A 15748-nucleotide genomic window follows, 5' to 3' on the forward strand; every position below is an offset into this window, starting at 1 on the left:
AAAAACAGGAGTTTCATTTGCTTCTTTATTTACATTATGCTCGTCTTCCAGCGTATTCTTACATAGTTTGTCATATATTTAAATTAAATTACAACTGAAATTGAAATCTCATGCTTAAATATGACAGACATCGTGACAGACGTATGACAGCGCAGTGTTCCTATGCAGTTTAAAACCACACACAGAGTTGCTATGTGCTTACAGCTTCATGAACATTGATGTCAAAAACAGAAATGAGGTTCACTGGCTGTAGGACCAGTATTAGTGACACTAGCTGGAAAGTTCTGTGCAGCCAGTGAAGGAAAAGTCAGTAAATGCTAATGTACACTAGCAGAAACCCTGGTCGTAGATTTTCACCAGACGTTTGATGTGGAAAAGTTTTTGCCGAAGTTCCTTACTCTGCTTCTTCTTTGCTTGATACTCAGGCGTCTAGAAAAAACAACATTTAAACAAATGTATATTTAACAAACTCAATATTGTCAATTGTAGTAGTGTTACAGTGCAGGAATGAGATAGCTAGTTTATCTTATAATCTGGACTGTAAAAAAGCTAGCTGCATTTGTATAATATATGAAAACATGTCATAGCTCCCCTTAAAGAGATTTAAAAAAGTATATAGATGGCCACATTCTGCTTTCAGGTCCTTCTCTGGGTTCCACCCGCCCCTACTGCTAGTTCCTGATGTTCCTGCTTTTCATGTCACTGGTGCTGGTATGAGTCCTGCAGCCACTGCATGCTCTCCAGGGACTATAGAAGTTGACTAAAGTTGCCTTTCCTTAGCTTAGCTAGTTTTTATTTTTATCTTTTTGTAGGTTTCTTATGTGCCTAGCTGGTTTTTGCTTGTTAAACCCGACTGATTTATTGTGACCACAGGGAGCTTGTAGGGGAGAGTTGCCATATTCTTCTCATATTCCCCCTTTTCTCTTGTTTATCTTTGGTTGCTAGGGAGTCGAGGAGTAGGTCTGCTTTTCTGTTGAGTAGCTTCATCAGTCAGTGGGTTTTATTTCATTTTGGTTGCTGTGTTGGTTTTGTCTCTTCCTAAAATGAACTTCTGCTTCCTTGTATTCACAACCTGACAATAAATCTTTTCAAACCGACCCAAACAGCCTCCTCATGTTTCCCCATCTAGTATTATGTAATTCCCCTTACATCTAGGCCTATTTGGGGATGTAACATGGTCCCCCCCAAAGCCCCCAAATTGGGCTGTTAAATCAGAGAACGATGAAATGGCATGTGGGAAGATTTCAGACAAGCAAAGATGGTGAAAAAGTCTTGCCAATTTTGTTTTTATTGATTTCCCTGGTGACTCTAATCCTGCATTTTTTCTGTTTGCGTGACCACTGAAAATTTTTTAGAAAATACCCCTCAGCTCCCTTACTGCAAGACATCAGAAAATAGTCTAGTTTATGGGCTTAATCACCAGCTTCAAGCCCTACTGATTATAAAACAAAGGTCATTTTAAAGAAATGGTCCTCAGCAGAGTTAGAAAGAAGGAGCAACAACTTATGATAAACAAGTCATTAGCCGACTAGCATGCAGTGTCCCACTGTTTCACCAGCTGCGTTGATTTCAAAACGCTAAGATGACGTTGGAAAAAATGTTCGGTTTGACGCTTCACAACTGATCTTTAATTTAACCAATGAGTGATGACGCAGCAGGCATATCCATCTTTTATATTCAATCTATGATTTTAGGTTAGTGTATGTTTAATTTACTCAGTTTCTCTCTAAAGTGAAGAAACTGCAAACTTTACATTATGACATCACAGATCTTCTTATACTCACACTTTTAAGGCATTTCAGTCGGTTATACTCATCTGCCACACCCTAAAAAAAGAAAAAAGAAAGGTTTTGCTGACTTTATGCTGGGAAATGTCAAATACTTAAATACAAAAGCCACAACCATGACTGGCTGGTATATTCTCCTGGCCCTCCACCTTCAGCTTTTCCACTCTGTGCACCTTATTCCTGTTTTTCTCTACCTGGTACTTCATGGAGTCTTCTTCCAGTGCGTCCAACTCTCGGCTCAGCTTGTGCATCTTGTCGCTGATGTCATCCAGCTCGCTGCAGAGGATCTTATAGCGCGACAGATCTGAGTCAAAATCCTTCTTGTATCTTCTGCGCTGCTCATCTGAAGTTATCTCTGGGTACAGCCTGGAACAGCGTTAATACCAAGACATGAAATCATTGTTACATTAAAACTGTTATTGGGGCAATGGCAGATACAAAGGGGAGCTTTTCATTAGTATCTCCACCAGTATTAAATTAGCTGAACTCCCTTAGAGGCAACTGTGATCCTGACCACTTCTTTCTGATATTGCTGTATTTTACTCTAAAATATTATAAATACTGTGTCATTTCTTTATTAAAGATGTGACTGATTAGATAATTGTTCCCCCTCAGGGTATGATCTTTACTTAATTGTGGGTATAACCAAAGGGGATTTTTAAAAACTGATACCAGTGCTAATTTTTCTTGCTTAGTCAACATCTGCAGTGATATTCAGCATTTTTTTTATTTAATTCTATTCCTTCATAAAAAAAAAATTAAGAGACTGTTAAAAGGAAGGAAATGCATCTAAACCAGCACGTAGACTCTTCATTTAGATGTAATGCATATTTTTAACATTATATGAGCAAAAACACATTTTTCTTGTTAAATAAAGAGACGTGTAGTTTTTATGATTTCAGGTTCAAGACTATATTTTGTATTTATTATTTAAACTACTCTGAACACCACTGAAGCTTCTTTTGCTTTGAGTAAATACTTTCTCACACACTGAACTCTCTGAGGTTGCAGCAACCTCAGGACATACCTGTAGAGGTAATCTGTGTCCAGCCCGTTGCCGGTGTCTCCCGTGGTGTAACCAGTTTCATACTGCGACTCGATCATCACCTGAGCAGCAGGCATTGGCTCTCTGTCCTTTTTCCGTTCCTTCTTCACGTAATAAGGTGGAGGCCTGATGCTGTCGCTCTCATCTGAAGAGCTGCTGGGACAAACTATGGCCCTGCAGTTTTGGTACAAAGGCTCAGCACCATGTGTCTTGCTCTTGTTTGCAGAGAAACTGTGGAAAATCAAGACTTAACTGAAGATCAGGAACAGGGAAACATAACTTATGTGTTTGACACTGTGACGAAAATGTGTCTCTTTTTGCTTTTTGTACTTCATACTTGTTTGGATTTGAAGCCAAACGTGTGTGTGTGTGTGTGTGTGTTTTTGTAATGTGACCTATTATTTGAACACAGGCCACACTGGAGAATCTGTGCGTCACAGACTCATTTGCTGCAAACATCACCCACCTGTTGGGTTTGTAATTTCCCTCACTGTGGATGCTGACTGCTCCATTGCCGTAGGAGACCGCGCTGTTCTCCGCCCTCAGGTCTGGCGCTGCTCTCTCTGACACAACAACAGTCGGTGCCTGCTGGGTGCTGCGCACTTCTCCAACATGATTCACCTAAGACAACATCCGGACCGTCAAATCATAATCTCCTTATTTACTTTCAGGACCTCTGGTTTGAATAACCTGAAGTCTTTATCTTGGCGTTTTCTGAAATAACGCCATATTTAACACGATGATATAAATAATATAATCCTCCAGAGTTGTGAGATGTATTTTTTTAAGCCGGAAAGAAATCCTTCGACTGACTCTGTCGCCTAAGTGGAGAAGTGCAGAACTGGAGGGTTCTCCAAACTGCTCAGAAACACTTGGCTGAAAGTCGGCATGTCCCTGCCAGACGCGTTCACATGTAGCCAGACTGATACAAGGGCAGACACAAACGCTAGCCTTGGCCTCAGCATGACTGTGTGACAGCTCTCATATCCATTCAGCCATTAAAGAGAGAGAGAAGCACTCCTCCGGGTTTTCAGGATGAGCTCCCCCTCACCTAAAATAATCTCTTCATTTCTTTCAGCAGCTAACAGAGGCGATTCATTCGAAGGACACACGCGCACAATACAATTTCCCGGTTCCATCTGATGTGAGATGCATTCCACCAGAGCGTTAACAGTGTGAGAGCGTGTGAACATCAATATCATCAGCAGCGCCCTGAAAAGGCTGAGACTGCGGCGAAGAGTCGCATGTGTTTATCAGACAGATATTTTAACACCTACAGTGTAACAGATGCTGCAACCACTGTCAAAAGAAAACATCCTTATAGGGTACGGAGAATATCAGACACTGGAACTGCATTACGCCTCATTTGATCCACTGTCATATGCATCATTAATGAAGGCTTGTCTGACCTATTTCTGTAACAGGGTGCAGTCACACAGGATAAAGGTCTAGCGAGCTGATGTTTGAAAAATGCAGTCAGTGAAATAGATCTTATGAATGTCAGGGTTGCAAGTCAACCCCCCATGTGAGGGTGTGGGGGTGTGTGGGTGGGGAGCACCTAGAGGAAAGCTACAAGGAATTTGATCCACTGCGGCAGACAGGTGCACATTCAGCTGTTATTGTTAAATCCAGACATCAGGATTATTATTAGTAATGGTTCTGATTACTACCTAAATCTGCAGATATTTCTAATTAAATGATTGTGTTGTCTATAAAGGGCTGCCAACTATTAGAATTTAGAAATTTACCCAGGAAAGCTGTTTTTAATGATTGCTTTGACTCACTATTATGGTAATTTGTAAGCCATAGAATCTGCAACATTATGTAAACGCTCATCACAATAAAATCTCTCTGTAACCTTGAGATATTTTTCCTTTGGAGGAGGTCTTGTCATCTGTTCGACTCTGGGGTAACTCCTGATGCTGATAAAAAAAAAGCCCCATTAATTACGTTTTTTTTTAATTCAACATAAGCAACGCACAGTTTTCAGATATCATAACGCATTTTCTTTTAATCTACTTTTCCTATATTCCCTCAATTATCTCCCTTTTCCAGTCATGTAGCACAAAACCGGGGGAAATTACGTCTTAGCCAGGAGTCTAATCTGCAGCAGTGTGTAGCAGCCCCTTCACAGACTGAATCATTTAGTGCCACCACACTCTGTAGGGATTCGCACGGCAACACAGAGGCAACTCAACCCTTTTTATTCATTATACATGCCACATACATTATATATGCCTCCCTGCAAGGCAAGCATCTTCAGTGCGATACAAGAGTGCCCCAGAATAGGGCCTGCCTCCTGATGAAGCAACTTGGTACATGCTTTGCGCTGATAGGAAGAATGTAGGCCAAGACTTAATTGAACTTACTGAATACGTTGCTTCCCTTGCCCTAATGAGTCACGGTGGGCCTGATACGTTCATGTCACATGGCTACTTTAATGGATTAATTGCTGCTAAACATCGCATCAGGCTACTGCGAAATAAAAAGAGCACATAGCGTCAAAGCAGCAGGAATAGCTGGTAAATGCTGGACCACTGATGCTCTCTGAGAAAAGCTCTCAAACCAATTTTTCTTGTCCTTTCATTGACACATGCGTCAATAAAACCACAAAAGAACTAATTCTTTAAATTCCTCAAACCCCACATCCTTGCTGAGGTCATAATCTGAGATGAAGCATACCTGCATCTCTGAGAAATGCAAAGAAGGCAGATTGGACAGTATGTGCAGTATGTTCCCATTAATAAACGTGCTGTGGAGGATGTTTATTAGTGACATGACAATGAGCCAAATTGCACCTCAACGTTCTGTGAGCTTTGTAGCGAACCAAGTGGCAAAGTGATGGAGTTGTGCATCAGATGGCATGGTCATTCCAACAGCCTGACCTAACCCCCCCCCTCCATCATGGTTGGGATGCAGAGGGAGGAAATCAGTCAAGAAATGCTTATCGCAGCTGGCAGCTCCTGCAAGACTGCTGGAAACAATTTTTATGATAACTTAAGGAAGTCGCTTGTCAGAATGAACAGCGCTCAAACCTGTTATCAAAGCAAAGGAGGTTATTTGAGGAATGCTTTGTTCACATTTTTTGCTCCGCACATTCAGTAAAGGTCAGAAGTTTACATGCTCTCATCACGGGCTTGAATGTTATGGTAATTTGGGGCTTTTAGTTATTTTTTTGAACTGTCCTTTTTGCATGGTGAAACAATTATACAGCATTCATCTTTAATGGCTTTAAAAAGAAACAACAAGAAGTGGGTGCACGAGTTTGAATTTATTTTGGATTTTCTCTAATTCCCATACAGGCTGATGGGCAACTTGCTGAGGGACATTTAATCAAATGTTTATGAGAGTGAGTGTCAATTAAAAGCCCCAAATTACAACGACTGTAAACTGTAATTGTGTTATTTAAATTTTTTGATGTCTTCAGGACTGTTCTACTATACTGTCATGTATGAAAATAATAAAAAACCATTAAATGTGTACAAATTGGTACTATAGTTCAAGCACATGTTTTTTCTGTGGGTAAAATCTTGACAGATGGAACAAAGTGGTGCTGCATGTTAGTCAAGAGCTTCTATTTCTGTCTGTCTCTTTTATCTGTCTCAGCTTTAAGTAGATTTTTTGGTTTCTAAGTCATAATTTATGTAATCTAAATTTAAACAAAAATAAATGTGACAGAAACAACATAGAAATAATGTTTGTAATCTGCATCATATTCACAGCAAAGCACATATCTTATCCCATTGATAAAATCTAAGAAGTCAACCTGCTGTTCAGGGTTATTTCTTTAGATGGATATTGTACTGGTTTCTGTGGGTTTTGGCTGATTATGTGGAGAATAATATCAATTAAAAAAATTACTGAACGAGGTGCCGACACCTTTGCTACGTGAGGTTCATTTATTGCCGTCTTTGTTGCTGTATGGTGTAATATATTATGTCATATGTTGTAAATCTGTGAGGTTTGGAACAAAACAACTTAATTTTATTTAGGGACAACTAGTTAAAAAAATGTGTTTACCACAAATTCTTCTGGTTCTAAATGAATCAGTCTGAGACTGTGTGCAAAGTGAAACTTAAAACCTGGCTCTTAACCATAAAGTGAGTTACTTTATGAGCTTCCTGATCAGTTTCATGTCACTAAAAGCTAAAACCTGGACCTTGTAATGCTGTCTGACTGTCATTGTTAAATGGTTTCTATGTGCCTGTTATCACTAGTCTGGTTAATCATCAGTCAGAGTGAAACCTGGGAGTGTCAAGGATAAACACCAGTATTCTTTGATTCAACATCGACAGGTATTGTGACTTTGTGACACCCATTTTTCACTGTCAATGCATGAAAACCTCAACAGATTGTTTATATAAATGCTGGGAATTCATTGGTGCTGGTATCTGAAAAAAAGCAATTGTGACTGTTTAGGACGTGATGTCACTGTAAAAAATGAAGTTATACAAAAATAAGTCAACATCTTTTTGTTAATTCACTTTTTTTTTATCCTCAGCTGATAAACATCAGTTCTCCATTTATATGCTGTTTCAAAAATTATCATGAGACTTTACTCACCCAGTCCTGTATATCCTGCCCCTCGGATGGCCTGGCCACGGCCTCATCCCAATGGATGTTAGCTTTTCCATGGCGCCAAATCTTGCTGCGGGTTTTGTAGGCGAAGTAAGCAGAAAACGATAAAGCCACCACCACCAGAAGACCCAACACAAACGCCACTGCCTGAGGAAAGAGTGAACTTTGGATGGATAGATGGATAGATGGATAGATAGATAGATGGATAGATAGATACTTCCTGCTAACCTCCTCGGGGTCCATGTAGCAGTAGTGTTGCAGGTATTGATTGAACAGAGGAAACCCCCCAGGAAAACCGGCCCCCACGCTGCCACTGAGGCTAGGGCTGCCCTGGATGTTCTGACACATCATGAGCATGGGGTTGTACAGCATGCTCTGCGAGCTCTGAGACATCGGGTTCACACCAATAACAAAGATGATGTCAATGATGCCCTAGACGACAAACCGAAAGCAAATTTAATCATAATAAATAAGTGATTTGCCAATGCCACAGATTAAAAACACAGAAGTCTCATGTAGTTTCTACTTACACTAAAAAGTTGGCTCAAACATTTAATTTAGCATCATTTCTGAACACAAAAGGCTGCAATTCAGTTTCAGGTCAAAACTGACTGATCAGAAGAGGATCCCACTGATAAGCCCACAGAGAACACAGAACCACTGTACTGTGTTCCCCCTCTGAGTGGGGTCCTTCTGCATGGAGTCAGCATGTTATCCTGTATCTGTGCGGGTTCTCTTTGGCTACTCTGGCTTCTTCCTACTATTCAAAGATATGCAGCGTGTTAGGTTAGCTGGTGATTTTAATCTAGCCGAAGGTATGCAAGTCAATTAAATGGTTGTCTGTTTCTCATATGCTGTCCCTGCGATAGACTGGTGACCTGTCCAGGGTGTATCCTGTTAGGACAACTGCTTTTGAAGAGCAGAAGAAAAATGAATGGATGGATGATGAGTGCTGATCGAAGGGATTTGATGAAAATGAACAACTGAATATATTTGTGACTTGCTTTGTTTGTTGGGTGAGACAGACTCACCTGAAGGACAGCTAAGATGATATCACAGATGAACACAGTGAGGTAAAACCTGCATGTCCGTATGCTCCGTGACCGTGAGAAACTCGCCACCAAGAACCCCAGTGACACCAGGAAGTTGATGGCGCCCATGGAAATCATTGCTGCCTTCGCAGACTGAGGCGTCATGTAGGAGCCGCCATAGCCGTAGCTACCTCCATAATATCCTGACCCCAACCCTCCAACACTTCCAGCATCAACAACACCATATCCCCCATACCCAAATCTGTTCATGTCCCACACCAAAGTTGACGCTACTAAGGCGAAGATGAGGAAACACATGAGCACCGTGGCTCCTTGGAAGGTCTTGACAAAACCAGGAGGTGAGAACCAGCGGTAGAAGTGTTGAGGCTTCCCCTCCATGTAGTAAGACTCTGGTGGGACATCGTAGGTATAGGGGACATTCTGGCTTCGAGGGGATTGGACACTCCTTGGGGGATACAAGCTGTGGGAGGTAGTGCTGTAGGGTGGGCTGTACACAGGGGGGCTATCATAGTACCGAGGCTCATACATGGTTTACTGGATAATGCTCCAATTTCACCTGGAAGAGGGGTGAAAATGAGACAGAATTAATGCAAGGGTAAATGACTTGAGCCTATATAGATATCAGCACTATAACATAATGCATTTTAATAGCAGATTTTATTACGCTAAGTATTTTAATTCAATTTTTTATAGTGTAAATTCTTCAGTGGGATGTTTTGATGAGCAAAATGACTTTCAAAATCTAAAAGATGAATTCACTTCCAACGCATTTTCCCTGTCCCTTTAAGCCCTAATTAAGTGCAGCTACGTTTTAGTTATAAGCACCTTTTTCAGCTCACCAGCATGCAGCACTCTCACCTCAGCCCGTCCCTGAACCCTTTCTAGTGTAGATGACCCACACTTCATCACTCCAATGAGCTCAAACCCAGCACGCTTCAATTATTCAGACACACAGCAGATAAGAGGTGAGCAGCCATGCGTGGTGTTTTCAGCAGTGGAGAGCCACAGACATAGCCCCTGTTCTGCATGTTACCTGTGAGCACCTGCTGATTGTCAGCACCACTTAGGGAGGGGTGAAGATACAACTTAAACCCCCAAATTTAAATTTTTCTGTTTGATTTAAACCCGTGAAATAACGAACTCGTGTACTCCTCTGTTACTGCAACTGTGTGCTAATTGTACATAACTGAACATCTCTACATTAAAAGAGGCTCATTCCACTTCAGCCCAGAAAAAAAACACTTCTGTCCACTGTCATAACGTGTTTAAAATATGAGCATTTTACTTGGTCGTAAAATATTTTAAACTCATTTGTTAATGCTCGGAGGTTTTCTTTTAATCAATCAGCATCATCAGCGAGGTTAGACGGTCAATAATAATTTAAAAAATTCTCTTTAAATGTAAAAAACTTCAGAGAGGAATCAACAAGGACATATGAGTTACGCAACTTACCCAAGCGCCGTGAAAAACTCATAAACTTTACACCGATCCAGGTTCAGCTGCTTAAACCGCGTCGTTCATGACTCCTGGCCACCACCACACCGTCCGCTTTATATCCCATCAACGATCGTTAACTTCGCCTTTATTTTACTGGATGGATAGTTTCTCCTAACAAAACAATGAAAGTTTCGAAAGCTTCACCCACACTCTCCGGAGCTACCGAGCGTCTCAGCAGGGGCACCGTTCACCCGCTAACGACCTGCTTCACCCACGTGCTCGTGACAGTTTATACCCAGGCTCCTGCTACATTCAAATTGCAGTTTACAACCTCCAACCTAAGTATAACCTACTGATATTCAGCCCAGTCCACGCATTAGACCGAAACCCTTTTGACAAATCTTTTGATAAATTCTAATATAATTGTAAAAGTACAATTCATGTGATCTATGATTCATACTTTATACAATGCAGAGTGATACTTAACTACAAAATCATAACAATAAGTGCATAACTGCTTTTGCCAGACAGGCTGGTCTCAGTATTTCAGACCTTCAAAACCTTGAAGGTGATTGGTTACAGCAGCAGAAGACCACACCGGGTGCCATTGCTGTCAGCTAAAAACAGGAAACTGATGCTACAATTCACACAAGCTCACCAATACTGGACAAAAGAAGACTGGAAAAACACTGCCTGGGTTGATGAGTCTTGATTTACTACCTTACTGCCTACCTGAGTATTGTTGCTGACCATCTCCATCCGTTTATGACCACAGTGTACCCATCTTCTGATGGCTGCTTCCAGCAGCATAACACAAAACTCAAATCATCTCAAACCGATTTCTTGAACATAGCATTAAGTTGGCTATACTCAAATGGCCTCTACAGTCACCAGATCTCAATCCAGCAGAGCAGCTTTGGGATGTGTAGAGTAACATCACAGATGTGCAGCTTCCAAATCTGCAGCAAATATGTGATGGTGATGTCAATATGGACCAAAATGTCAGAGGAATGTTTCAAGCACCTTGTTGAATCTATGCTAATTAACTATTAAGGCAGGCCTTAAGTCCAAAGTAGTTGAGTCTGGTACAACTAATAACTTGTGTAACTAATAACATGGCCAGTGACTATAAATATGTTCTAATGGGTGTATATGACAAGAGAAAGGATCAACAGGTGGTTTTGTTTGTTGTTTGGTTTGTTGTTCTTGTTGTTGTTGTTGTCTTAATAGAAACACCACAGCTGCTGATTTCATAGATAATATCTCTACATTGTGTATTCTATGAGTGCCTGTGGCAGAGTCTACTGAGAACAAGAAGAATATTTCTGAGCCGAGTTACTTTACAATACAATTTGGAGAAATTATGCTGCATTTTCCTATTTAACATTTTAAATCAGAGAAACTATGAAATCTCCAAAATATATTAAAATCATTAGATTAAAAATTATTGCCAGTTTCCAAGTTCTGTTAACTTGGCACCTGCAGTTTTTTAACTGAGAACTTGCTTTCGCTGTGATGCCCAAAGAAGAAAAGTGAAAAGTAAAGAAATAACAGCATAAAATTAATATAGTTGTAAAAAAATATTACAGAAAGATATATAACAATCCTTTAACTTTATTTACATCAAGCATGTGAACGTTGCTCGGCCTTCACAGAAATGACAAGAAAGTATTTAGAAACACAAAACTGTCAAGTCAAAGCTCTACAGAAGAAGCATCTCTTATAATGTTGTAGCCCAAGGAATATAATCATGTCACAAACCAGAATTTGTGTAAACATTGATCTAATTGTACATGAAAATACAATGATGCGCAACAATCAGACTTTTCCAGAAGGAAGAATGTTGTCTGTCACACAAAGAAGCAGACATTTTAAAAAGCGTTTTTATTTCATCAGTTCATCAGTTGCTGTGGACACTTGTTTCTGGTCTTCTTCATGTCTGACCATCTGCCATGGTCTCCTGGTCATAATCACGGATTCTGTTTTTAATGTGGCTCAATTTGGCTTTCAAGTAGTCACAGCGTTCCTTTTTCTCTAGGAAAGTAGGGTCCTGCGAAACATGCACACAACAGTCTGCTGATTAATGCCTGAAAACACTATTTCCAACCTTTCTTACTGATTCATTCTGTAATTGATCTGTGTTAAACATGATTTTTCAGAATTATTTGCATCAGTAGACAATTACCGAATAAAAGCTACTATTACCTGGGCAGAACACAGAACTCTAATACCTCTATGGTTAAATTTGAAAATTGCCACGATTGATTTCAGAGTGAGCAGCTGTAGAAATCGCGGTTTATACTGTCATTAAAAAAACAGAAAAAAAGGTTAAAAAAAATTGTCACTTACATTCCTTTTCTGATGATACTTCTTTACAATACTTTGAATCCTGCGTTGGTCCTATATGAATAACAAAGTAATTAATTCCCATATAAAAAAGGAAAACCGATGGGAGGTCGGTATGAATCTCACCTCTTTGCTACTTGTCTCTCGGGGGAGTCGCTCCATCATGAGATCCAGCTCTCTGAACTTACTCAGAGTAGCACTGATGTCTCTGTGAAGGTCTTTGTATTCCTGATACTGATCATTGAAAACTGCTTTGTACTTTTCCCTTTCCTCCACACAGCTGATCTCTGGATACTTGCTACAGAAAGGAGACACACAGTAAAACTGATTCTCTGTATGTTTCGAACTAATGGTGTGATTCAACTTATAAATGTTAACTTACATGAAGTAGTCTGCAATGATGTGCACTTTGGGGTTCAGATTGACTGGATTCTTCTGGACGTCATGTAGGAGATTATCCCGATTGTTATAATCTTTACTCAGCGCTTTACCAGCTTCATCATCCCTGAATGATATGCGTTTTGTTGTTACCGGTTTGAGTGGGATGGACTGTTGAAACTCCTCCTGAGGCTGAAGGTAAAAGAAAAACATCATTTGGCAAATACAAAACAAATGAACAAGATGTTCACAACACCATACTGGCATGTGCCATCATTACATGAAGGCTTTTATTTTGAAAAATAAAGCTGCATTTCTTTAATGGAACTATTATGTCCACATCTGGCTTCTCATCCTTTCTTATTTGACATTACTATACATATTATCCCAACACGCCATTACAGAAGACTATAGAGACATGTTTACTGCACAGGTTATGTGGCGATCTGCACTCACAGTAATATGGTTGTTTTGTTAGCCTACAGTGGCCCAGATGTTGTTGTCAACAGCTGGAAAGGCCATACATTGAAAACTAATTTGCTTCATTCTTGTTTTATGCTTCAAATATTTGCTGTGGGTTACTCATGGGATATATTTTGCTAAACCTCCAATCATCTGTGTATCTGATATTTCTATTTAGCTCTATCAAACCTGCAACGTCACAGAGCAGGCAGCCCTCTTAGACCTGTTTATTTGCCAGTGGGGAAATGATACGGTCATGGGAGCAGTGCTGATGTTATTTTATCATTATCAGTATTGTTACTGGAACAAAGTAGCTGTCACGATCCTGGGTCTTTTGACCCAGCGTTTTGAGTTTTAGTTTATTTTAATGTTTATAGTGTATGTTTAAAGTTCATTAGGTTGGCGAAGTTCATTTGTTTATTAGATTCCCTTTGTGTTTTGTACCCTTGTATTTAAGTTTCCCTCTAACTTCATGTGTTTCATGCTGCGTGTCTTTTGTTGTCAAGTTTGTATTGTCATGTCTGCGTCTCATGTTTCCTGTTTTATTTTGAAGGTCTATGTCAGTATAGTCAGCTTTGCTTCCTGGTTATGTCAGATTAGTGTCAGCTGTTTCCCCATGTGTTTCCACTTCCCCTAATCACCCTTGTGTCTGTTTAGTTTGTGTGTTCTGTTCATTTATTGTCAGGTCGTCTGTTGTTCCACATCATGTTTCCAGGATTTTTCCATGTTCAAGGTTTTGGTCTTTGTTTTTTGTTCAGCAGTTAATTTTCCCAGTTTAGTTCTAGTTTTTTTTCCTGTGTGCCTCTGCCTTTTGTTTTTGTACTTTTTTTTTATTTTTAAATCAGCCATATTAAACGACTTGCTTTTTGTTAATATTCAAGTTTTGGGTCCTTTTTGTCAGTCCACACCGTCTGCCTCTGCCAGACTGTGACAGTAGTTGCCCTTGTGCCAAAGATGCAGGTGATAGCTACATTTGCAGGTGCAACTCTGTTCTTTAAAATTCTAAAATACTGCCACACAAGAAATGAGCTAAATATTAACCAACTTTAACAGAAAAAACTGTAATGATGAGCAATTTACAGGTGGGTTTCCACTATATTAGCCTTTCACAGAGAATTTAACTGTACTGTATTCATGAGGATACCTTCATATATGCAGCTTTGAAATGTATTTCAGTCAGTCTTCAGATTTAGAAGACCTGACCTTGTATTTCATATTTGTTTACAGAGGAGTAAAAATCTGTACCTGGTTCTCAAAATACTGCCTCTCTCTACGTGCAGCTTCATGCCTCCACATCTTCAGACATACCAGGAAGCTTCCTAGATACAGGGCCATGTTGATGAAGATGAAAGCTGTTCCTGCCATCTGGCCACCATCAACCCGACACAGATTTGCGACGATGGGGTTAATACCTATTGTTGTGTAGCATAGCCCCCCGCGATTCAAGTCGTTCAGGTAAACTATCCCTGCTGCCATGTAGAACAGGAAAAGAGCCACGTTGATGAAGGCCTCTGTCAGGGGCCACCACGAGGAGTCGAGAAGTATAGTGCGATAGTACATTGTCATTCCCACCACCAGGAGACACAGAGTAAGGATCCATGAGATTCCAGCTACAGCTAGAATGAAAGGAGTCATAGGACCTCTGTAGCTGTACCCAGACAGGCCCATCCCATTGTTGTATACACCGTTATAGAGTCCGTAGCTGTTGGACCATTCACTGTCTTTCTGAATGTAAGCAATGACACACGCAAAAACCATTCCTCCAAATAGGAGCTGAAGTCCAGCTAGAAGCCTGAGCAATCCCGGCCATGATTTCAAATAAGAGTACTTCTGCTTGTAGACCTCCACCTTCTCAGCGTAATACTCTGCAGGGTGGATGCTGGACAGTAGCGACTCCTCTACTGGGACGTGACCAAAGTCAGTGGGACTTTCTCTTATCAAAGGCTTATGTGAGCTGTGACTGGAGCTTCCCAGAGATTCATTCCAGTTCCGACGCTCCACCAAGGGACTTACAGGGGGGCTCACTCTGGTCCCATTGGGTAGGATCTGGATACCAGTTGTGCTGGCTTCAGAGTCGCTTTCTTTTGTCCATTTTTTGCCCCATGACTGAGGGATGAGGGATTTCAATCTGTCTTTCAGGCTTCCTTTTTTTTCCTTCTCTTGCTCAGCATAAGGTGGAGAACTGGATGTGCGACCTGTGGAGGTCGCATCATCCTCACCATCATCGGTGATATTATCCGGTGTGTGAGTAACCCATACAGCAACTGGTGGATCTTTAATGGTGGAGGACCCGACCACACCCTCCTGGTCTTGTTTCATGAATGATTTCATGCTGTGGGCTGATTTTGGGAATTCATTGGAAAAATCGCAGAATCTTTACCACAGCAAGACAAAGAGAAGCTGTGTGAAAGAGAAAGAATAGTAGCATTCTACAAATAACATTCAAACATCTGTATATCAGTTTATTAGGGTAAAAATGAAGCTATATATGTGTATACATACACATATATCTATACACATACAGTGGGGCAAAAAAGTATTTAGTCAGCCACCGATTGTGCAAGTTCCGCCACCTAAAATGATGACAGAGGTCAGTAATTTGCACCAGAGGTACACTTCAACTGTGAGAGACAGAATGTGAAAGAAAAATCCATGAATCCACA

The 15748-nt window shown here is 40.5% G+C and overlaps 2 protein-coding genes across 2 annotated transcripts in view; both read right to left on the minus strand.

The window, feature by feature from the left end:
• Positions 1 to 16: 16 nt before the first annotated feature.
• On the minus strand, positions 17 to 9962 carry LOC102211813 (occludin-like). Its single transcript, XM_005721043.1, has 9 exons — positions 9915 to 9962; positions 8442 to 9018; positions 7639 to 7842; positions 7396 to 7557; positions 3299 to 3453; positions 2815 to 3063; positions 1982 to 2153; positions 1785 to 1826; positions 17 to 429 (listed from the first exon to the last, which is right to left on the minus strand). The coding sequence occupies exons 2-9, from the start codon at positions 8988 to 8990 to the stop codon at positions 328 to 330; spliced, it is 1635 nt and encodes a 544-aa protein (XP_005721100.1). The 5' UTR covers positions 8991 to 9018; positions 9915 to 9962; the 3' UTR covers positions 17 to 327.
• Positions 9963 to 11787: 1825 nt separating this feature from the next.
• The window catches only part of marveld2l (MARVEL domain containing 2-like), a 5892-nt gene continuing 1931 nt past the window's right edge, over positions 11788 to 15748 (minus strand). Inside the window, exons 2-6 of the mRNA XM_005721044.1 lie at positions 14331 to 15485; positions 12628 to 12815; positions 12372 to 12543; positions 12249 to 12299; positions 11788 to 11949 (exon numbers count right to left, since the gene is read on the minus strand). Of these exons, the coding sequence (XP_005721101.2) occupies positions 11833 to 11949; positions 12249 to 12299; positions 12372 to 12543; positions 12628 to 12815; positions 14331 to 15404 (1602 nt within the window). The 5' untranslated portion in view covers positions 15405 to 15485 and the 3' untranslated portion in view covers positions 11788 to 11832. The remainder of the gene's footprint in view (positions 11950 to 12248; positions 12300 to 12371; positions 12544 to 12627; positions 12816 to 14330; positions 15486 to 15748) is intronic.

The sequence above is a fragment of the Pundamilia nyererei genome, unplaced genomic scaffold (assembly GCF_000239375.1).
Source record: "Pundamilia nyererei isolate P.nyererei 1_Seehausen unplaced genomic scaffold, PunNye1.0 scaffold00004, whole genome shotgun sequence".
Taxonomy (NCBI): domain Eukaryota; kingdom Metazoa; phylum Chordata; class Actinopteri; order Cichliformes; family Cichlidae; genus Pundamilia; species Pundamilia nyererei.